This window comes from Acanthamoeba castellanii (assembly GCF_000313135.1).
Source record: "Acanthamoeba castellanii str. Neff unplaced genomic scaffold scf7180000084776, whole genome shotgun sequence".
Lineage (NCBI taxonomy): Eukaryota > Discosea > Longamoebia > Acanthamoebidae > Acanthamoeba > Acanthamoeba castellanii.
This window is the reverse complement of record NW_004457586.1, coordinates 747,958-769,140: the sequence shown is the minus strand read 5'-3', so window position 1 is coordinate 769,140 and position 21,183 is coordinate 747,958. Positions and strand designations below refer to the sequence as shown.

General features: G+C 57.2%; 9 protein-coding genes and 1 pseudogene across 9 annotated transcripts; 5 read left to right on the top strand and 5 right to left on the bottom strand.

Annotated features, from left to right (window-relative positions):
- Positions 1-70: 70 nt before the first annotated feature.
- ACA1_283020 lies at positions 71-4,763 on the bottom strand (annotated as a pseudogene).
- A 258-nt stretch (positions 4,764-5,021) lies between these two features.
- Positions 5,022-5,623, top strand: ACA1_283010 (uncharacterized protein; the record flags this gene model as incomplete). Its single annotated transcript, XM_004344808.1, has 2 exons — positions 5,022-5,386; positions 5,464-5,623. The coding sequence occupies 2 exons, from the start codon at positions 5,022-5,024 to the stop codon at positions 5,621-5,623; spliced, it is 525 nt and encodes a 174-aa protein (XP_004344858.1).
- A 156-nt stretch (positions 5,624-5,779) lies between these two features.
- ACA1_283000 (Leucine-rich protein) lies at positions 5,780-8,853 on the bottom strand (the record flags this gene model as incomplete). Its single annotated transcript, XM_004344807.1, is given in 18 exon segments — positions 5,780-6,198; positions 6,218-6,517; positions 6,604-6,661; positions 6,750-6,845; positions 6,880-6,954; positions 7,025-7,096; positions 7,167-7,238; positions 7,315-7,386; positions 7,449-7,520; positions 7,593-7,661; positions 7,732-7,806; positions 7,880-7,951; positions 8,014-8,085; positions 8,150-8,218; positions 8,420-8,491; positions 8,561-8,629; positions 8,699-8,770; positions 8,800-8,853. 18 exon segments carry the CDS (start codon positions 8,851-8,853, stop codon positions 5,780-5,782), a joined length of 1,860 nt encoding a protein of 619 aa, XP_004344857.1.
- Positions 8,854-9,483: 630 nt separating this feature from the next.
- Positions 9,484-10,627, bottom strand: ACA1_282990 (uncharacterized protein; the record flags this gene model as incomplete). The annotated part of the gene is made up of 7 exons (XM_004344806.1): positions 9,484-9,591; positions 9,665-9,699; positions 9,768-9,861; positions 9,931-9,998; positions 10,057-10,275; positions 10,334-10,441; positions 10,513-10,627. The coding sequence occupies 7 exons, from the start codon at positions 10,625-10,627 to the stop codon at positions 9,484-9,486; spliced, it is 747 nt and encodes a 248-aa protein (XP_004344856.1).
- A 231-nt stretch (positions 10,628-10,858) lies between these two features.
- ACA1_282980 (uncharacterized protein) lies at positions 10,859-11,776 on the top strand (the record flags this gene model as incomplete). Its single annotated transcript, XM_004344805.1, has 4 exons — positions 10,859-11,139; positions 11,206-11,345; positions 11,415-11,546; positions 11,634-11,776. The coding sequence occupies 4 exons, from the start codon at positions 10,859-10,861 to the stop codon at positions 11,774-11,776; spliced, it is 696 nt and encodes a 231-aa protein (XP_004344855.1).
- A 91-nt stretch (positions 11,777-11,867) lies between these two features.
- Positions 11,868-13,150, bottom strand: ACA1_282970 (dephosphoCoA kinase; the record flags this gene model as incomplete). The annotated part of the gene is made up of 5 exons (XM_004344804.1): positions 11,868-12,026; positions 12,098-12,186; positions 12,609-12,725; positions 12,804-13,040; positions 13,102-13,150. 5 exons carry the CDS (start codon positions 13,148-13,150, stop codon positions 11,868-11,870), a joined length of 651 nt encoding a protein of 216 aa, XP_004344854.1.
- A 115-nt stretch (positions 13,151-13,265) lies between these two features.
- On the top strand, positions 13,266-15,826 carry ACA1_282960 (peptidylprolyl cis-trans isomerase, cyclophilin-type domain containing protein; the record flags this gene model as incomplete). The annotated part of the gene is made up of 8 exons (XM_004344803.1): positions 13,266-13,468; positions 13,815-13,935; positions 14,021-14,143; positions 14,229-14,387; positions 14,518-14,723; positions 14,789-14,885; positions 14,970-15,085; positions 15,175-15,826. The coding sequence occupies 8 exons, from the start codon at positions 13,266-13,268 to the stop codon at positions 15,824-15,826; spliced, it is 1,677 nt and encodes a 558-aa protein (XP_004344853.1).
- Positions 15,827-15,900: 74 nt separating this feature from the next.
- On the bottom strand, positions 15,901-16,176 carry ACA1_282950 (uncharacterized protein; the record flags this gene model as incomplete). The annotated part of the gene is made up of 1 exon (XM_004344802.1): positions 15,901-16,176. One exon carries the CDS (start codon positions 16,174-16,176, stop codon positions 15,901-15,903), a length of 276 nt encoding a protein of 91 aa, XP_004344852.1.
- Positions 16,177-16,380: 204 nt separating this feature from the next.
- ACA1_282940 (uncharacterized protein) lies at positions 16,381-18,620 on the top strand (the record flags this gene model as incomplete). The annotated part of the gene is made up of 11 exons (XM_004344801.1): positions 16,381-16,502; positions 16,577-16,686; positions 16,769-16,855; positions 16,940-17,134; positions 17,228-17,351; positions 17,421-17,515; positions 17,621-17,733; positions 17,807-17,959; positions 18,038-18,143; positions 18,247-18,280; positions 18,386-18,620. The coding sequence occupies 11 exons, from the start codon at positions 16,381-16,383 to the stop codon at positions 18,618-18,620; spliced, it is 1,374 nt and encodes a 457-aa protein (XP_004344851.1).
- A 434-nt stretch (positions 18,621-19,054) lies between these two features.
- Positions 19,055-20,922, top strand: ACA1_282930 (aminotransferase, classes I and II, putative; the record flags this gene model as incomplete). The annotated part of the gene is made up of 9 exons (XM_004344800.1): positions 19,055-19,095; positions 19,129-19,186; positions 19,310-19,486; positions 19,588-19,719; positions 19,780-19,930; positions 20,064-20,171; positions 20,265-20,476; positions 20,545-20,704; positions 20,783-20,922. 9 exons carry the CDS (start codon positions 19,055-19,057, stop codon positions 20,920-20,922), a joined length of 1,179 nt encoding a protein of 392 aa, XP_004344850.1.
- Between the last annotated feature and the right edge of the window lie 261 nt (positions 20,923-21,183).

Below are 21,183 nucleotides of genomic sequence, written 5' to 3'. Positions count from 1 at the left end.
AAAAACAAAACGAAATTTTTGATTCTTGTCTCGTAAACGCGTTTGGTGTTTGTTTCGATTTCGATTTCGTTCACGGGCCTGGTCGCTCGTTGGGCTGCAGCGGCGTTGATGGTCTTGGCGCCATGCGCATCGTGGCCAAGGCATCGTCCCCGGCGGCCGTCGGCGCGGTGATCGGCAATGGTGGCGGGGCTGCAGCGGCAACATTGGACGCACCCCAGCTGGTGGCGGCATTGATCTGGCTCAGCTTTCGCTCCCAGTCCTTCGGCGTCGTGGTGGCGGTAACGGCAGCAGCAGTGGTGGCTGATGACGGTGCGCCGCCGCTCTTACTCTGCTTATCCTCCGCGTCTGTCGTTCGTGCAAAGGCGCTGGTTAGGCGCGTGTGTGTCGTGTGTGTCGTGTGTGTCGGGTGTGTCGGGTGTGGCGGGTGTCGTACTCTCGGACGCTTCTTGCAACAAAAATTCGACCCAGAGATCGGCGAGGGTCTTGTCCTTGGGGGCGGCCTCTTTCTCCTGACCGCCCTCGCCACCGAAGAAGAGCCATCGCCGCTTGGGCTTCACCAGCCCCACCTGTTTGTTGGAAGAATTAGGCATCGCCATCATCACCACCACCATCAACAACATGCGCAGCCCGTCGACGCTGTCTTGCGCGCGATCGAAGCGCGATGCCGCGATGACGTTGTGCAACGCGTACCTGGATCTTCTCGTCCTCGGTAAACTCGAGGATGGAGGACATGATGTTGAGGACCTCGTTCTGGTTGGACTGTCGCGAGAAGTAGGTCACCACCAGCTTGGCCACAAGTCGCCTGATCACACGATGTGTGTCGAGACACAGAAACGTCGCACGCAATAATGATAATGATAATGATACGGTAAGCAAGCAAGCTCGTCGCGTGTTGCAGCGGCAGCGGTATGTTGGCGAGGGCGACAGATATTCCAGATACGTACTTGTCGACAAGCGTCTTGCCATTCTCCGCGGCCGAGTGTAATCGCCGCATGCTCTCCTCGAAGGCCTTGCGAATGGGCTCGGCTGGTTCGATGAACCATCACAACGTTAGGTGTGGTCTCGCCTCACGTTCGTCGACGTGATCGTCATTGTGGGGGGGGGGAGAGGAAGGAGGCACATACCTTCCTCGCGGAGCTTCACCACCTCGCGCGACTTCTGCGAGAGCTCCTCATGCAGCTTCTGCATCTGCCTCTCGAGCTCTTCACATCGTCTGTGGGCTTTCTGGAGACCGCCACCGGTGTCAGCCAAACTCTCCGGTTCGTGCGCGATGATGAAAGCGGAGAGGAAAGGAAGAGTGAGAAAGAGAAGGACCAACAAACGTACCGACGCCTCCTCCAGATCGCGGGAGAGCTTCCTCGTCTTGTCCTGCTCGGCAGCGATCTCTTTGTGGAGGCTGGCGATCTCGTACCTCACCTGTAGCCAAGTCAGGGGTGGGGCGTTTGCATGGGCGGCGATGGCGATGATGATTGATTACCTCGGCCTCCTTCTGGGACTGGAACTGTTCAAGCACTGTTTGGAGGTTCATCAGCGCCATCGCGGTCTCCTCGCATTCGATCTGCTTCTCCTTGTACTCTTCCTGCAGTGGGTTTTGTGTGAGCCTGTACAGAACACGTATGCGAAAAGAAGAAGAAGAAGAAGAAGCAGAAGCAGAAGCAGAAGAAGAATGAGGTACGGTCAACTGGTCGTAGCGCGACAAGACATCGTTCATCTGGTGCTCGCGGCCCTCGTAGTCCTCGAGCCTGCAGCATTAGAGAAAAAGCCAAAATTGTGAGCGGAAGGAGGCTCCGTTTCAATCCGGTGTTGTGGGCGGTGTACGTCTACCTCTTGGTGAGCGCGTCGATCTTCTTCTGCAGCTCGATGAGCTGCAGGTTGTGTGTGTCCTCGGAGTCGATCAGGTGCATGCGCAACCTCTCCGAGTCCTTGTTGGCCTTCTCCAGCTTCTTCTTGGCCTCCTCCAACTGTGGGCCCAGGTGATGAGACGACATATAATAATAATACTAATAATAATAATTAATAAACAAGACGGCGGTGTTTGTGAGTACCTGCGAGCCGAGGAGGGTGACTCTCTTCGCGTCCGCGGCATCTGCGCCGGCCTGCAGTAAAGCCTCCCTGGCCTCGTCCAGTTGTCTGCTCGTCGCGTTGCGATCGCACCATGCATTGGCGGCTTTGGTGAGCCGCCTGCCAGAAACTACAACAACCACCGCCACTACACCGAGTGAGCTACGTACTGCTTCAAGTCCGCACACTGACCGCGAAGCTCGATCAGTTCCTCGCGCAGCTGCTCGGTCTGGCGAGGTGGCGGGTTCCGAGTGTCAGTAACAAGGCGCGACAGGGCGTGGTCAGAGAGCAGTACCTGCTTCTGCGCGCGCTCTTCGGCGGACGAGAGGACCTGCTGGTGCTGGTCTCGGCCAGCCCGGAGTTGGTTCAGCTCCTGCTCCATGAGCCGCTGCTTGTCCATGAGGTCGGCCCGCTCCGACTCCCACCTGAGGTCCTTCTCGGCCCACTCCCGCCGCCGCAGCTCCAGCTGCCGCAGGCTCCGCTCCAGCTCCGACTTGTCGCGCTCGAGGGCCTGCACGCGCTCGACGTTCTCCCCGGCCCCGCGCAGCTCGTTCATGTCCAGCTCGCGCCGCTCCATCTCCAGCTCGCGCTGCATCTTCTCCCTCTCGGCCGCATCGCGCTCGCGCTGACGCTCGGCCGTCCTGATCTCGGCCTGCAGCTGGGCGCACTGTTGCCGCAGCCGCTCGGCCTCGCGGCGCTCGGTGTCGGCGAGAGCCTGACTATCGGTGGCGCCCGCCTGCGCCGCCTTCTGCGCGGCGCCCAGCTCGGCCTGGAGCCGCTGGGCGTCGCCCCGCAGCTGTGCCTGTTCGCGGCCGGACGCTTCCAGGGCCGCGGCCAGCCGCGTCTTCTGCTCGGCCGCGCCGCGGAGCAGCGTCTCCAGCTCCTCTACGCGCTTCCGCTGCTGCTCCGAGGCCTTGAGCTTGTCGCCCACCTGCAGCGCCAGGGAGACCACCGTCTTGCCTCGGCCTTTGGCATCTTCCTCGAGCTTAAAGCTGCGGAAAATGTTCATGAGCTCTTCTCGCTCGCCCAGAAGGCGCTCCTTCTCGGTGACCAGGGCCTGCATCATGCCAATCGTGCCCTCATCCTGGCTCCTCAGCTGCGCCGGCACACGGCACACGGCACACGGCGCACGGCACCACCGCACACGGCAGGCGCACGGCACACGGCACGCGCGCAACAGCAAAAACGGTCTGGTCAATAACTGGTGCACGAGTACGCCTGAGACAACGAAAACAACAACATAGGCGTGGAGGGAACCTTGGCCATCGCGTCCTGCTGGAGGTCGTGCTGTTGCTGCAAGGCCATCACGCGCTGCTTTAGTCCGTCGTTTTCCTCCTTCAGCCGGCGGATCGTCGACGCCTCCTCCGATCCCCTGTGCTCCTCCGGCTGCGTGGCAGGCACGTCGGTTGGCACGTCGGTCGATGGTGGAGGCGCTGGTTTCGCGGCCAGTTGGGCAGCAGCGAGGTCTTGTCGCGCCCGCTCGAGGTCGGCCACCCTTCTCTTCTCCTCGGCCAAGGCCGCGTCGGTATCCTTGAGTCGCGCAGCGCACGCCTGGTAGGTCTCCTGCAGGAGCGTGAGGTCCTGATTGTGTGCCTCCACGATCTTTTGCAGTCGCTCCTGGTGCTGCGCCTGCAGAGTCGCAATCTCGGCGCCCGAATCCGTCTGATTGCGTCGTGTGTGCGTGCGTGTGTGTGGTAAGCAGTGGTGCGTGTGACGAGGTACCACCAACCGATAAGCGTGAAGCGAGAGAGAGAGAGAGAGAGAGAGGTGGGAGCCTACCTTCTTCTCTGCAGAGAGGAGAGCCACGCGCTGCTTGAGCCGGTCGTTCTCTTTCTGTGTTTGGTTCAATAGAGTGGAGAGCTCTTCTGTTGGCCGTCACACATGTGTGCACAGGGATGGCGTGAGGCCAAGTGACAAGAGCACGGAGTGTAAAGGAGCGTGAGCGCACTCTTCTCGGCCTCAATCTCCGACAGGCCCTGCAGGGAATCTATGCTGGGAGAGCGGGCAGGCAAAGGGGCTCCCACGTTTCCCGGTCCAGCTAGACGGACACGGCATGACACGACACGACCAACGACACGACACACGCGCGACCAGCATACGTTCAGCGCGAGGCTAAAGGCAAGTGTCCGGGATGGTCACGGTACCAGACGTTGGGAAGTCCTTGGCGCCGGGATTGCCGCGCACTTCGTTCAGCTGTAGGTTCTCTCTCTGCAGAGAAGTGATTTCCTCCTGTGTGTGTGTGTGTGTGTGTGTGTGTAGAGATGTGGGAGCGCACTATGGTAAGTTGAGATGGCGCATGCATCGGCGTGTGAAGGTGTAGCGTGTGCAAACCTGCTTTGCCCTGAGCTGCTTCTGCAGTTTGCTTTGGCTGGCGGTCCACTCCTTCTGTCGATCCGCAAGCTTTGTGTGTTGTGTGTTGTGTGTCGTGTGTGGTGTGTCGTGTGTGCGTCGTGTGTCGTGTTATGTGCGATGGTGATGGAGAGAGTTTGTGTCAGCGCCTTGCTGGACTCACTGTTAATGAAATGGCGTAGGCACCTCTCGCTTCTGTGCGGCGATGACGGACTTCAACTGCGCAACCTCGTCGCCCTCATCCGCTGCCCCGAGCCCATCTTCCTCACCGAAGAAGGCTTCGTCTGAATCTTCAAGGCTGGCTGGGTGGCGGTGATGTGTCTGTTGTGCTCCATTAAGGCCTTGATCTTCATGTGTCTCTTGATCTTCGTTCTCCTCCAGGACGTCTTCATCTTCTTCCTCATCATCAGCAATCACCTCCCTCGTCAATTGGCTCAATTGATCCGTAAAAGCTGAAAATCGTCCCCACACCGATTCACTCATTTTTGTCTCCCTCTCCACTCGTTACCACGTTCGGTTCAATTCCTCCTCACTTGCCTCCCTGTTTGCGTGGCATCGATTAGCAACAAACTTTTATTTCTTTCTTTCTTTTCTTTTCCAAAATAATCGAAATGCAGCAAGGGGAGGAATCGAGCAGAGCGGGAGGAGAAGCAAATGTAGCGGCAGAGGTGGTGGATCTGTATGGGCCAGACAACGAGGAGTACATGAGGACGCCGCTCGTCTCGCCCTACCCGGTGCCCAAATTGAAGGTGCCAGAGGGCGTGAGCCGGCGATTCGCGGCTCGAAGTGGTGCGCCACAACAAGGAGGGGGTGGTGGTTACAGAGATCGAGGCGAGGAGGATCGGTACCAACGTTCAAACCGCAGCGAGTACGAGCACCATCCACGGCCACCATTTCGAGATCACCGCGAAGGCGACCACCAAGGGTATGCTGATCATCAGCCGCAACGGCCGTACGCTTCACACAAAAGGAGCAGGTACGCGCCACTTTACCTGCTTCGCTACGTGAATGACACCCCTTTTTCTTCTTCTTCTTCTTCTTCGTGCGATGCAGCCCCGACGACACACGAACGACCGCCGACGATCCGTCCAGGCGACGACGCACCGACTACGCAGAGGATGTGCACACGCGCGACCGCCAGGAGCGACACCGTCAGCAGCAGCAGCAGCAGCACCACCAGCACCAGCAACATCCACCCAGGGACGCCTGGTGAGCATGCTGCCGATGATGGCGGTGCACGCACAAGACCACCACGTACACAATGGAAGAGGTTTGCATCCACCCACAGGGTCCTTCGGGGCATGATGACGAAGAGTTGTGTTTGTGTCCAAAGGTAGCAGAAAGAGAGAGGTGTATGTAGCACGACGATCTAGTTGATCTTGAGCTGGGAGGCGGTGACCAAGTCCATGTTGGCGATGTCGTCGTAGCTCTTGCGATAGCCCAGAACGCCGTTCCAAGGGATGATGAAGCCTCGCGACTTCTTGCGACGCCAGCACAGGCCCGCCACCAACAGGCACACCAGCGCCGCGATGGCGCCGCAGGCGCCGAGGATGGCCCACAGCACGGGTCCGAGGCCGTCGCGTCCTCCTTCACCACCTCCGCCCGCAGCCTCCGCGGCAGACGGGCTTACGGAGGCCGACTTGACCGGCGGGGAGCGTGAGGCCGACGCCGAAGCCGAGACAGCGACAGAGACGGAGGCGGTGGGCGTGGGCGTGGGCGCGTGTGAGTGGGACGACGAAGGCGTGACGGCGGGCGAGAGAGACGGCGAAGAAGTGGCGGAGGCGGAGGCTGATGGCGTGGCCGAGACCCTTGTGGTAGAAGGCGTGGGGCTCGCCGTAGAGGAGGTGGGGGGCGTGGGCGAGACAGATGGGGATGCGGGTGGTGACAAGCCCGACGTCGCCGAGGGCGACGCGCTGGCCTTCGAAGGTGATGCGGAGGGGGTCGCTGAGGAAGTGCCAAAGACCTCGGGGGAGGCCACGGAAGAGGGCGAGGCGGAAACGAATGCTGTGGAGGGAGAGGGCGAGGGCGATGGCTCGGGGAGCGCCGAGCAGTTGCAGGTGGTGCTGATGAGCACCGCCGTCGGGTGACATTCCAGAGAGTCGCCCGTCTGATGGTGTGTGCGGGTCGGCTAGCATCAGCGCACCACCGCCAAATACAACATTCAAGGTCAGCGACGTACCACAATGAAGGTACCGCTGATCACCCTCGTGAGCCCGCATAGACCGCGCACGCTGGTCAGGTTATTGTTGCCCTGAGCGACATGGCAAATGTGAGCATTTGGCAATAGGCAAGTGAGAGAGAGAGAGAGAAAGAGCGGACACTGGGCTATGAGGGTTTACCGTGACAAGGACACTGGCCACGCTGTCGAGGCGATAAAGGCCATCCAAGGTGGTCAGCGCAGCGTTGTTCTGAAGTTTTACGATGGCATACGTTAGCTATGGCATGAAGTGGGTAGACTGGCGAGCGTACCTGGATCATCAGATCGCCTACAGTAAGATATTGCAGCGAACCCAGGCCCGCGACACTGGTGAGGCCCGCGTTGTTCTGCACAACCAGCAGGTCAGCGGTAAGCCACAGCTTTATACATCGACGTCAGTAGTTGTTGGGCCCATACCAAGATGGACAAGTCGCCGTTGAGCGAGGACAGGCCGATCAATCCATCGATGTTGGCTAGCACGAGGTTCGACTACGTGGTGACGAGTGTCGGGGTGAGTAATGATTGAGAGCTAAATGAGGGCTCAACTTGACAACTCTACCTTCACGTCAACGCTTTCGCCGACGAACGTGAGTTGTTTGAGCGCGTCAATGTTCTCGAGCCTCGCGTTGTTCTGGATAGACGACAGATGAGGAAAGGTGAGGATTGTTCACCTCCAAAACTGTTGAAGGCGAAGCAGTAGGTGGTACTTCGATGAAAACGTGGAAATCCACTCGAGCGAGGCTGTCAATCCCTTCCAGACTCCGCAGCTCCTGGTTGTACTGTAATCGCAATGATGTGAGGCGGTGGGTATCTTCTGCTGGCGGGAGAACCAAGTCCATACCGTGATGCTGAGGTCATTGCCAATCGTCGTGAGCGCCTCCAAACCGGCCAGCGAGACGAGCGCCCGATTATTCTGATGTCGTGGAGAACATGGGAGCTGTCAGCAGCTGTACTCCATTGGACCGCAAGAGGGAGGCCAGCGTACCGACAGAGACAAAGATGCCTCGATACTTCGGACATTGCGGAACCCCTCCAGATTGTTGAGCGACGATTGCTGTGCGAACAGAGCGAATGGAGGTGAGAACAAAAACAACGAGCTTACCACGCCCAGTGGGCGGTAATACCGTGACCACGAGATCCCAGCCTATGGCCGTTACCGCGGTAAAGGCTCTCCCGAGCGATGTCAGAGCCACGTTGTTCTGCAGTGCCACGAAAAGCGGCTAAGACTCGGTGATGACGAAGCATTGGCCAGTGGGGGGGGGGAACGCTTACGCTGAGGATGACCGAGTTGGAGATGTAGCTGAGACCTCGTAGCGCATCCACGTCTTCCAGGAGTTTGTTGGACTGTGCACAGGGTTGGGGTCAAAATGTTGTGGCCATGTCCCACGAGAGCTATGGGAACGCACCGAGATGATAACTTCTCCATCAATGGTGGCGAGGTTCTCCAGGCCTTGCAGGTTGGTCAGAAGTGGATTCTCCTGTGGTTTCATGAATCAGACCCTTTACCAACGCGAAAAAAAAAATGTGAAGAGGGCAGCGTACGCTGATGTAGAGGCCTTTCGTGCTGGTGAGGTTGGCGAGGCCATTCAGGTCGACCAAGGCATCGTTGTACTGGTGATGAAGGCGGACTGGTTAGAGAGAGATATAGTAAGCGAGCGCCTGGTGTAAAACAGTACCTGTATAGCCAGATCGCCGCCGGGAAGCGTGTTCAGACTGCGCAGTCCGTTAACGTTTGTTATAAGTGGATTCCACTGCGCAGGCAAATGTTAGCAAACTTTCAGCAGTGGGGCCCAGGCGTGGACTCCAACGCACTTCGATGGCCACCAATCCTCCGACGCTGCTCAAAGACCGTAGGCCGTTGATGCTTGTGAGGTTGGTGTTGTACTGCACACACATGCATGTTATTTGCCACTGGCAAAGGCCGCTACAACTTTGGGGTGGTATCGATCGCACCTTAACGTTGACGTACTGGCCAACAGATTTGAGGGAGGAAAGGCCATCAATGTTGGTCAACGCATTGTGCTGCACAATGCAAAGCAAGACAACTGTGTTAGTGGCTACGGTCTGGACAACCTAGAAGGTTGGTCGCACCATGATGGATACGTAGCCCTCAACGCTCTGGAGATTGAGAAGCCCATTCAGGTTCTTGGCGTAGGAGTGATACTGCGATTTCACAATAATGTTATTAAAACCGACAGCGTGGTCGCGAGCTGCACCAGGGCAGGGAAGGGCACCTCTATGATCATGTTGCCCGTTATCCGCCTCAAGTTGATGCACTTCGATATCTGCGCTCACAGTGGAATAGTGGTTGTGGTCACCAGGGGCAAAGCATAAAAAAGGAACGGAGAGGGGAGACTCGCACGTCTAAGAACTCGTCTACAGGTTGGTTGCCCATGATGAAGTCGCCCTGGCAGTCCGAACCCGAGGGGTCGTAAAGCGGGTCGTAGCACGGGCATTGTTGGAACCGCTGAGACCAGGTGTGTGTGCATAGGGAGAGAAAGACGCAGAAAAAGAAGAGGAGCGGAGAAGGAAGAGTTGCTCGAAGAGCAGAAGTTTTCGACATAACGTTTAGGGATGAGATCAAAATCCTCCCTTGCGTAAGTAGATGAATTCCGAAGATTGAGGTGGAGCTGAACCCAAGAGTTATAGGTTCGCTCAATAAATAGCAGAAAGGGTGATAAGGAAAGGATAGGAGAAGAGGGAGATGCAAAAGATGCCTAGAGAAGAGCTGCCTTTCTTGTCGAACAAAGAGTTATTGTCGACAACAAAACAAAAGGAAAACCCAGAAAATAGAAAAATAATGCGAGGATGGGATATTTACATATTGACAAGCGGCCATCGAATTGTGTGGCTGCAAGGTGAGAGGGATGTGACATCTATCTACCCTTGAGATGCTTCTTGACCCTTTTGTTGGTCTTGGTGATCTTGACATTGAGCTCGTCCATTCCACCATTGAGCCGATCGAGCTGCTCGTTCTGCTTACGCTGTGAAGGAAAGAGAACCAAGAATGTGAGCTACTTCCGCGGAAGATAGCAACGTACGAGTAAGCACAAGTACCACTTCCTTCCCCGCTTCCATGCTCAGCTCTTTCACTGTATGAAAGAGAAAGAGTTGGCTTGTCAGAGTCAGGCTGAATGTTGGCGGGCCAGTAGAATCATACAATTACTCACGACATCGTAGACATTGTCGAGGTCCTTGTCCTCCTCTCTCCGCTTCTCCCACTCATCTTGTGGTGTCGGTTTCTCTGTCTTTGGCTACACATCCCAACGAATAGTGCTGTAAGCGCTCTATCGTGCATGGCGTGTGAGGTAGGGGAGGGGTACCATAGCAGCGGCAGGTTGTCTATTCACACGCTTGCCTGACGCCATCAACACCCACTCCTCGTCTTCTTCTGTATAGCAGGAAGAGTAGGTAAGCTTCGGACGTCGCAGGGCAAAGGTCATGAGTACCGATGACTATATCTCCCCTGTTCATGCTACTGCTTCTCGTCTTCCTTTGCACAGGCCTTCGCTTTGATTCCGTCACCGCAGGCTCGGGTGGTGGTGGTGGAGCGACGAAATAGTTCACCAGCGCGCCGGTGTAGGACCGCATCCCGCGGAGCAGCCAGTCAGCGGTGTTCAGATCACCTTCCATCCGCTCCATCGCTGCCTCGGCTCTGTCCAATTGCTCTGCAACGCCGGCCACCAGCACGTAAGCCACAAATAATAATAATAATAAATCGCGTACCGCCTTGGTGGTGCAGCTGGTCAAGGGTAGCAGTGGCTACGGCTTTGCTTTCCTCAGCTGTTCGGAGCATGCGCTTGGTCCTGGGCAGCTCTTCTTCAAACTCGTGCCCTGCCAATTCGCACGACGTCACAATCTGCTGGATTCGCGCGGGGGGGGGTGTGTGTGTGGACGAAGCCTACCTCGGTAGAGAGAGGAGAGCTGGTTCGGACGTTCTTCCGCATAGCTACTCGCCTTTGTGGGGGTCCTCCCAGCGTTACCATCCAAAGCCTGGTGCTTCCTTCTGCTCTTATCCATCAGATGCGTCAAGAGCAAGATTGCAGTTGTTGAATTTCGGCAGAAAAAGAAGGTAGCAGCCGACGTGGACCACCTTCTTAAAGCTTACGGGTATTCTTTGTCCGGACCGCCCAGCGTGGGAGGTAAATAAAGAAGAATAGGCAAGCGAGGTTGACGGTGTGGCCGCTTCTGCAGCGCTGAGATAAAAGGGCTCTTCCACTCCTTCAGCGATACACACAACCATCACCTCTCATGTCACCTCCCGCATACCACATCGCCACCGGCACGCTACTCCTGTTCTCCTGCCTGGCACTCGCCACCGCGGCACTCAGTGGGGCGGCCTCCCGGGGTCTGCCGCTGTCGCCGGAGGGTCTGGGCAAGGCCCACTATTTTGCCACCGAGCCCGACGGACAGAACAAAACGGCTCCGGTGTGGCCCTTCCAGTGGAACGCGACCCAGGCCAAGATCAACCCGTTCAACTCGCACATATGGTGGGCCAAGTTCTACTACGATTGGCCCCATGGCTGGACCAGGTACGTCAACGCACACACAAAACACACAACACCGACGTACGACTGACGAACCATGGTTGTCCACAGGACCGACTTCATGAATGGGTACTACAGCACTGAGGACAAGTGGTCGCTCAACTGCAGCGTCGTCTTCGCCAACAACCAGGTGTGGTTCACCTTCCCCGAGGAACAGGGCTGTTATCTCGACCACGACGGCCTCGGCACCAGTACGCCTTTCTATCTTGGAGCCCTCCTTACCCTGAAGATTCGTGTTACTCACGCATGAGCGTGCCCAGTCTCGCCGTGGTGGTTGCAGACCGGAGTGTACAAGGGCTCGGACAACTTCCGGGGCCTCTACGCTGACCGGTGGACTCTCCCCGAGCTGGGCATCGACTACTTCGCCCGCAGCGACTCTATCCACACTCCCCGTACGGCACCACCACCCGCGACGCAACATGAAGAACGAAGAACGTGACCACCATCTCGTTGTGATTGTGGACTGTTGGTTTGTGCAGTGCGGAGTACCAATCAAGCGGAGGACCCGGGCGCGACGGACTACCTCGATGTCGTGCTGGGGCCGCAGGACCCTGCCCTCTTCAAGCTCCCGACCTACTGCAAGAACATCATCAACAAGGGATGCCCGCCCGACTGGCCTTGAGCGAGCTACATTCTTGGCGTTGCGTGAATGTCATAATAATTGAGCAGCTGCATATCCGTTTCTAGAGAGGGGGGACACTAAGCAAGGTTGATTAGGGCTTGGGGTGAACGTGCTTCCGCTCGAGGAACTTCTGCCACTCCTCGTGCACTCGGGCCTTCACTTCGTCGGGAGTGCCGTCCGCGCTGATCACCACATGCGCTCCCTTCGTGCGCTCCTCGTTGCTCAGCTGAGAGTTAATCCGTTGGAGCGCCTGGAGAAAGAGAGAGAGCAAGTCAAGGTCAGTCGTGCCGCGTGCGAGATGAGTTCTCTTTTTCGCCGTACATCAGCTTCCGATAGCGAATTCCTGTTCATCAGTCGCTGCTTGGCCACTTCTACCGGGAGCTCCAGCACCCATACCTCATCGACCACATCTGTGATCACAGACAGAGAAAAGGGCACACGACACGTATTAGTCTTTCGTCTTCATGAAAATGAAGTAGCAACAATTTCCATGAAGAGGCAAGGAAAAGTTGTGGATGATGGTTTGGCCTTTTCTCGCCCAACAGGCGGCCACTCGGCTCGCGGGTACAAAAGGCCGAGCGAGCCGAGCAGTAAGACTCAATCCTTGCGCTCGGGGCAAATGCACGTTAGCTGTGACCGTCTCTAGGTATGCTCGTGCCACTTGCTGATTGCAAACTGCAATCCCTTTAGCAGAGCGTGGTGGTTGGGGCAACCCGCCACCCAATTTCTGAACGGCCTTCGGGCCACCCTCCCAATTCATGACAAACCACCCCACCTCATTGCTGTGCGTGCGTGCGTGCGTGCGTGCGTGATAAGGTGTGAAGCAGCGCACCCTGCCAACCGGCCTCAACCAGAACCGCGGCTTCAAACACGACGATTCTGTCTTCGTTGCTGTGCTTGGCCTCCTCGCGCACGGCTTCAAAGGCACCCAGAGCCAGCTTTCGGATGGCTGAAGCGAAGGCAGCATTGCCGAATGAGATGGGGTGCAAGCAGTGACGATGGTGGATGATGCAGGCTGTGAGGGTACCCGGCCACACGATGTCGGTGAGTTGCTTCATCTTGTCCTTCTGGCCAAAGACGATGGCACCCAGCGCCCGTCGGTTGATGCCGCTCCCATCCTCGAGCTCCACGCCCTTGCCGAAGGTCTCCACGACCTGGCGGTAAGCATCCGTGCCAGGTGCATAGGCCTGGTGGCCCAACAGATCAGCATCGATCTTCACCGCACCCAGCTCCTCCTTCAGGTAGGTGGCAATCGTTGACTTGCCTGGATTAAAACGGTGATTGAACGAACCATAAATCTCAAAAATGCGTTCAATCTTGCGTACCTGAGCATATGCTCCCAGTCAAGCCAATTACAGCAACATGTCCTGCCATCGTCCTATCAATTATTTTGATTTATGAGAGAAAAAGAAGAGAAAAGGCGAGGCACAAAGCAGTGCTGAACGAACACAGCAGTGAGCACAGAGTAGAGGCAGCAGATTGGAGGAAGATGAGTGTCATGCTAGAGACTAGTGTGGGGGATATCATCATCGATCTCTACACCGATAAGTGTCCCAACACGACCCGTAATTTTCTCAAGCTCTGCAAATGCAAGTACTACAATGGCGTCCTATTTCACAACGTGCAAAAGGACTACATTGTGCAGACGGGCGATCCCACTGGCACCGGCCGTGGAGGTGAAAGCATGTTTGGGTAACGCTGCCTCCTAAGATTTATTAGTTAAATTAGTTGAAATGATGAAGATGGCGACGCGCCGGCATATGCGGCCAAGGGGCAAGGGCCATTTTATATTAAATTTGAGGCTTCCTCCAGGTGCAAACCAACCCAAGAATTGGTTGTTTTGTGTATTGGGAAGCCAACATTTATCAGAGATTGTTTTGAATTAAATATCAACAAGAGATGGCCTGGTGCCGCCTCCGCAGCAGGCTGCCCCACACTTTGTGGTGTGATTAGTTCTGATCCTCTCTGGAGGGCTACTGTGTAGCCGTACGAGTGTGCAGCCACATCACACCACTAACCGTCTTCTGTGTGTTCACAGATTGCTCTACGGAGACCAAGCTAGGTACTTCGAGGACGAATTCCATCCCTCGCTCCGACACAAGGCACCAGGAACCGTATCGATGGCCAATGCTGGCCTCCCCAACACAAACGGATCTCAGGTACACTCACTTTGTGCTCTATTCACTGGCGATGCTTTGTCCTGTGAGTACGCTTGTCCAACACCACCATCTCTTCTCTCTACAGTTTCTGATCACTGTGGGCAGCAATCTGGAATCGCTGGATGATCGCAACACAGTCTTCGGATTCGTAGCCGAGGGCATGGACGTGGTTCAGAAGATCAACGAGGCCTTTGTTGACAAGGACGGCGTACGTGCACGACTTTGTATCTCCCCTCCGCTCATGAAAGGCAGAAACGCGAAATCAATGGTCTTTCCCTCCCACCCTTCTACAGGCCCCGTATCAAATCATTCGCATTCGCCATACGCATATCCTGGACGACCCATTCCCCGACCCAGCCGGTCTACCCGTCCCCGATCCTGACAAGTCGCCGATGAGGCCCGTGCCCGACCAGTTCAAGAACAGGCTCGAAGAAGGGCAGGAAATCGATCTGGTACTAGTCGTCCCCTTTTGAGACCGCTGCACCTTCGCCTTCACTCGCCCGCTCACACTTAAACTTACCGTTCGTGCTTGTGTGTGTGGTGTGGTGTGTGTGTGTGTGTGTGGTGTGTGTGTGTTAGGAGCAAGATGAAAAGGCCAAAGAGGAGGCGGATCGGCTGCAGGCCGAAATGGAGGCTCGGTCGCGTGCCGAAGTGCTGGAGATGATCGGCGATCTCCCCGTGGCTGACGTCAAGCCGCCGGACAACGTTCTCTTCGTGTGCAAACTGAATCCCGTAACTGAGTCGCACGATCTGGAGCTCATCTTCTCTCGCTTCGGCACCATTCTCAGGTGAGAACCCTTGGCCTCTCCCGCCCACCTCGAACCCACTGACCTTCGTACCTTCTCTTGCGCAGTTGCGAAGTGATTCGTGACCAGAAAACCGACGACTCGCTTGGCTACGCGTTCATTGAGTTCGAGACCGAAGCCCAGTGCGAGCAAGCGTACCTCAAGGTAGACCTCTTACGCGCGCGCAGATTGCGTATGTGCTTGTGAGTGCTAATCAACGCTCATTCATTCCCTTGTTCGCGCGCGCAGATGGACAACGTGCTCATTGACGATCGCAGAGTCCACGTCGATTTCTCCCAGTCCGTGTCCAAGCTGCGTCAGCAGTACGGCGTGTACGACACGGGCTTCTTCGGCGACCGCTACCGGTACACCACTACCGATTGATTCGACACCCGTCCCCCACGACTCGCGCCTTGATCAAAACCTCACCAACCGGCGCAATAACTTATTTTAGGAAATACGTGGAGAACCTCCACATCGGTGGTAAGACGTTGGATGAGGAGCAGGCCGACAAGCTGCAGGAGAAGAAGTTCCAGGGACGCCGAACCGAGCGGGCCGGCGGTGGCTTCCGCGGAGGCGCTGGCGGCGGTGGAAGAGGCGGCGGACGTGGCGGATTCGGAGGCGGTGGTGGTGGACGAGGCGGACGAGGCGGCTTCGTGGGCGGAAGGGGCAGAGGCGGTGGTGGTGGCGGCTTTGGCGGCGATGAGGACAGGCCTCTCACGGCCAACTACCGGAAGAGAGAGCGCGACCAGGCAGAGAGGGATGATACCCGAGACGCCGACGCCGACGCCGACCGGAAGAAGAGAAAGGAAGAGGACCGCAGCGATGGCGACAGGGACAGGCACTCCGGCCGGAGCCGTTGGGACCAGCGCGACAGGAGGGACGACCGCGACCGAGACCGCGAGAGGGAGAGGGACCGAAGGGACGACAAGAGCAGCAGAGACAGAAGAGACGACAGGGAACGCGAGAGGGAGAGGGATCGGAGGGACGACAGGAAGGACGATCGTGACCGCGCCAGGGACGGTGGAGAGCGGGACAGGGACCGCGACAGAGGAAGAAGAGACGACAGAGACAGGGACAGAGCGCGCGAAGACAGGAGGCACTGAGCCCACCGCAGCGGAGAGCGTTCTACATAAAATAAAAAATAAAAGAAAGATGTGCGCCAGCAAAGATTTGAGTTTTAGTTGGTGTCTTTGGCGGATTGCTGGGTACGGCCAAGCCTCTCTAGTCGAGCCTTTCGTTGCTGTTCCTCGAGTTCGCGCATTTCCTCGCGGGAGGGCATCAGGAGCGTGCTGATGGTCATGCTCACCAGGATAACCGAGCCGAAAATCACCCACCGCCCCCGCGGCATGTTCATCACGCGACCCATCGGCGTTTCGCCCTTCTTGAGCTGCACTCTTCCGCTGGCCAACTCGCTCTTGAGCTTGCTCCACTCGCTTTCCCCCTTCTGCGCCATCTGGGTTTAGTTTATTTTTATTTTTATTGTTTTTTTAAAATCTTTCTACGCGGAGAAAAGATGAAGAAGAGGAAGAAGGCGACCAAGAACTGTTTTCGCCGCACAGACCACGCGTCAGGCTGGCAAACTCAAGAGGCAACGGAGCGTTGTTCTACAAGCAGACCAGACTAGACAGAACCAAGACCATAACTGCAAGCAGTAACCATGGCAGAGGCTTCTACGTGCACGCAACCAACCTCGGTCTGCCCTCCCACCACCCATGAGAAGCTCAACGCCGGCGCCCTGGCCCCTCGTGAGGCATCTCGCCTCCTTTCTCTCTTCGACAGGTGAGGTTCTTTCCGCCTGGCGCTACAAGAAGGACGTCCTTCTTCCTCGTTGACTTCTGGTTTTTTGTCTGCAGGTTCGTGCTGAGCGCTGAGACAGCGGGCAAGGGTCCGGCCGACCGTGCGGAATGGAACCTGCTGAAGGCCAACATCTTCGAGGTCAACTGGTTGCTCGCCGCTAAAAGCGGTAACGTCGCCAGCTCTTCTCTCTGTGTGAAAAGAGCCTTCTTTCTTGGGCGGCCTCTCCTGACACCCTCTACCGCCTGCAGGCATCAAGGCGGCACTCTCGCTCGTCGACCTCGACCCCACGTTCGCCAAGAATGAGCACCACTCCGCGCTCACCATTACAGTCAAGGGTGCGCTCACCTCTCAGGTCTTCATGGCCCTGCGCCAAAGCCTTCAAGACCCTCACTGACTTCAACTGACCGATCCCCGCACAGACCAGCCCTCGGTGTTCCTGACGGTGGGCGATATCGCGCAGCTGGTGGTTCTGCTGGAGCAGCAGCTGGGGAAGAAGGGCATGTTCGACTACAACAACATCCTCAACTCCACTGTGGGCGCCCTCAAGCTCGCGCTCGCGGACAAGATCATCAACTCTGATAGCGAAGAGGCTGCCAAGAGGAGAAAGACCAGCGGTACCCCTGCCCTCATCCATGACTCTCCTTTGGCATCACTCCCACCATCATCAGTTCTGACCAGTTGGTTGGGTTGTAATGCTCGCCGATCAGACGCGATGGACGAAGAAGAGAAGAGGAAGCTCTACTGGCCCAAGGAACTGACAGCCGAGGGCATACAGAGCATCGCGGGCATGGCCATCACTCCTTCAGGCTTTGACGACACGCTTGAGGACGAGTACGCGCTTCACATATCTTAATGATATTATCGACCTACTTATGATTTGCGTGCACGTTACCTGCACAGGGCTGGCTACGGCACCGCTTCCCTGTTCGGCGCGCCACACATCTTCTACCCCAACGCCAATCTCTTCGACTCGCGTCACATCCCCTTCGCGATGGGTACCTGCCAGCACCGCCCAGGGCTGTCGAACTGTTCATGCATTGTTTTGAGTCGCTTTAACTCTAACGTGGCGGTGGCTTACACCGGAATAATAATAATAACAGCGCCGCTGGGCAACAAGCATGTGCGTGTGTACCGCGAGTACGAGTACCAGTCCATCTACACTCCCCCGCATGAAATCGTCCATGCCCTGCAGACCTTGATCTCCGATTCACAGGTACGTAGCGATCAAGCCACGCACACACGCAGGCCACGAGGCACAGTGGCTAACGGTGCTCACTGTGCGTTAGGTCGATGGATGGAGGCACGAGTGGGAAGCTTCAGTGGCGTGCCTAGGCTTGCTGGCGCATGTTGCCCGCAAGTTCCCCTTCCTGTATATTGATGGTCTAGCCGAGGAAACCATGCTTGGCTTCTACCAGGCGGTTGTCTGGGGCCACTCGCAGGTTCGTATATTCTCGCCTCCGCCATGCGCCCCGGGGACACTCTGCTCCAACTCATCACGCGCGTGTTGCGTTGCACAGGTGTCGGAGGATGTCAAGGCCGGCTACCGCCAGTGGAGGGACTCAGGCGGCAAGATCGACCCCGTGGGCCACGGCGACTCGGGTCATGCCGTCCACCACAACCCTGGTAAGTCCCCTTCTTACGCTTCGCTCACCCCCGCACCCTCTTATCATCGCTCACGCATCTGCTTCCTCATTGCATTAGTTGGCACCTGGTACTGCAAGGCCAGAATCTCCATTGAGTCCTTCGAGTACCAGCGGGAGGTGCGTGGCGGCATTGATTCACACACACACACAACACACGCGCGCAAGTGGCAGTGTTACTCATCACCGCTCTATTTTACGCCACTAGGAGGACAACTGCTTCAGATTCCTGCAGGAGATCCTGGTGTCGATCCAGAAGGCTGCGGCGAGGGCGGCCGCAAGCAAGGACACGAACAAGGCGGCCCCCGAGGACGACGCGTCGGCGAAGGAGGACGAGGACCACCCGCCCCGCGCCGGCTTCAAGGATCTGGAGGAGATCTACCTGCGTGGCGGCACCGACAAGACCATCGAGGACTGGGTGGTCGAGCTGCTGCCCATCGAGACCGTTGACTTGCCCTGATGAAGCTCCGTGGACCGCACCAGAGAACCAAGTCGTCTCCTTCATCCAACCTCAACCAACTTTATTTGTATTGTTTGATTACTGGCCACAGTGCCAAAGAACGTGAACAAGGTCGCAAGCATTTGCTGGCAGGCTTGGGAGTCTATGTAGTTAGTCCATCTAGTTGCGACAGTTGCTGTCCACTGCGCAGGGCGAAAAGAATGGCTGTGCTAGGAGGTTCGTTCAATGCTGCGTGGTGACGAGAGGCTTGGTTGGGAGACTTGGCTCCTTCTCGAGGCTCCGACTATGCCGCACTCCGGTACAGGGGTCTAAGAATAAGAGACAGGACTTACTTGCATCGTCACTTACCGTTTGCATCCTTTCTCTTTCGTTGGCTCCTAAATATGTGAGTACCAGTAATAAATAAATAAATAAAATAAAATAAAATAAAATCAATGGAGGTGGCCACGTTCAAGTTGGAGCGGTGGTTCGCGAGGTACGAGTTTGCAGTGCGGCACCTGCTGTGCAGCAGCGACAGCGAGACCCTCTCCGTGCGGGAGCTGCTCGCACTCGATGCCGAACCCGAAGTCGCCCTGCCTCCTTGACCTTCGCCTCGGCTACACTGGCACCGCCGCTGCTTGCACCCCCCCCCTCCTCCCAAAGCCTCTTTTGATTAATCATTGGATCAAATTTGCATTTGGACGGCAGAGACGCTGGGCTTGCCCGCGTTGAGAGCAGCCGTGGCGGAGATGTACGAGAAGGTGTGCGCAGACGACGTGTTCGTGGCCGCCGGTGCCGAGGAGGCCATTTTCCTCTTCTTCACCGCTGTGCTGCGACGTGGGCAGGCCGTCGTGGTCCACTACCCCGCCTACCAGTCGCTCTTCCAGGTCCGTCTCGGCAAACACGCTCGCGTGTGCGTGTGCGGTAGCGAGTGGTGCATGGGTGGTGTCGGGGGTGGCGCACTCGTTCTGACGTGACGGGGCGTCAGCTGGCGGAGGCTGCGGGTTGCGAGGTGATCAAGTGGCAAACGACACAGGAGGGCAACTGGGAGCTCGATCTGGAGTTCCTGGAGAACACTTTGCAGCAGCGCAATGGAGATGGCGCTGATCCTCAGCACAAGGTACACGCTTACCGATCGGCAGTCGTGTGTGCGCGCGCTCACCGATACGGCTGCATACAGGTGGCTGGTATCGTGGTCAATTGCCCACACAACCCCACCGGCTACTGCATGGACAGAGCCAAGCAGAGCCGACTGGTCGAACTCGCGCGTCAGTACGACGTGTTCATCTTCTCCGATGAAGTCTACCGCTACCTCAGCCACCCCCGACCCTGTACGCCACGCCACCAAACCGCCCGGCACTGGTGTGGTCTTGTCTCGTCTTGTCGTATACATCACACTGACACCTACGTGTGTTCGCATCGTGCGCGTCGTGCTGCGTGTGCCCTGTGTCCTTGCCCACGCAGCCAGCGAGTTGAAGAGCGATGATGTCTCTCCCATGTGCGACCTCTACGACAAGGCTGTGTCGCTCGGGGTAATGTCCAAGTCCTTCGGAATGGCCGGATTGCGCATCGGTACACTGGCTACCAGTCGCTCAGCACACAAAACGTTTGCTGCGTTCACACAGGTCTCATGTGGGTTCTCGCTTGCGTATGTTTGTGTCGCAGGCTGGGTGGCGACGCGCTGGCAAGAAGCCAGGGCCGCGATGGCGCAGCTGAAGGACTACACCTCGATCTGCAGCAGCGGCACCAGCGAGTACCTCAGTGTGGTGGCTCTACGCAACAAGGAGAAGGTCCTGGAGCGCACCGTCGGCATCGCTCAGCGCAATCTCGCTCTCCTCGACGTCTTCTTCACCGAGTTCCCGTCCGTCTTCTCCTGGGTACATACCGTTCGCTAGGCCACTGCACTGGGCGTTGGTGTTCCAGGCCGAACATGTGAGCGCGACAGGTGAGGCCAACGGGCGGCGCCACAGGTTTCCCGCGGCTTCACTTCGTGCCCAAGCTCAAGGCGTATCTCGAATCGGTAGCGGCCAGCCAGCCCAAGGCGACTGATGGCCAGCCACGTCCGCTCATGGAGGTGTTCTGCGAAGACCTGGTCGTACAGCAAGGTAATCCACTCGCCTTCTTGAAGAGAACGATGATCCTTCGTCGGCTCATCACCACATTCGCGTGTGCGATGCGTGCAGGTGTACTCCTGCTGCCCGGCTCGTGCTACGACGAGTCCTACGCTGACCACTTCCGGCTGGGCTTTGGCCGCGCCGACATGAGCGCCTCCCTCGACAAGCTGCGCGCCTACCTGCACACCGTCCTCGACCAACAAGAATAAAGCAACTCGTTGAACCCGCCACATGAACATAACACGCGCCACCGCATGACCATCTCGCCTCCGGAGGCGGCCACATGTGCCTGGTGTACATGAAGCACGGCTGGAAATTTCCCTTTTGTTTTGGCGGGAAACGCGCAGAGAAGCAACGAAGTGAAGATGAGACGCGGACGGCGAGTGCGCAAGATGAAGCAAGAGCAAGAGAAGAAGGCCAGAAGAGGCGGAGGAGACGAGAAGACGAGTGCAGAAAGGGGAGGTATAAAG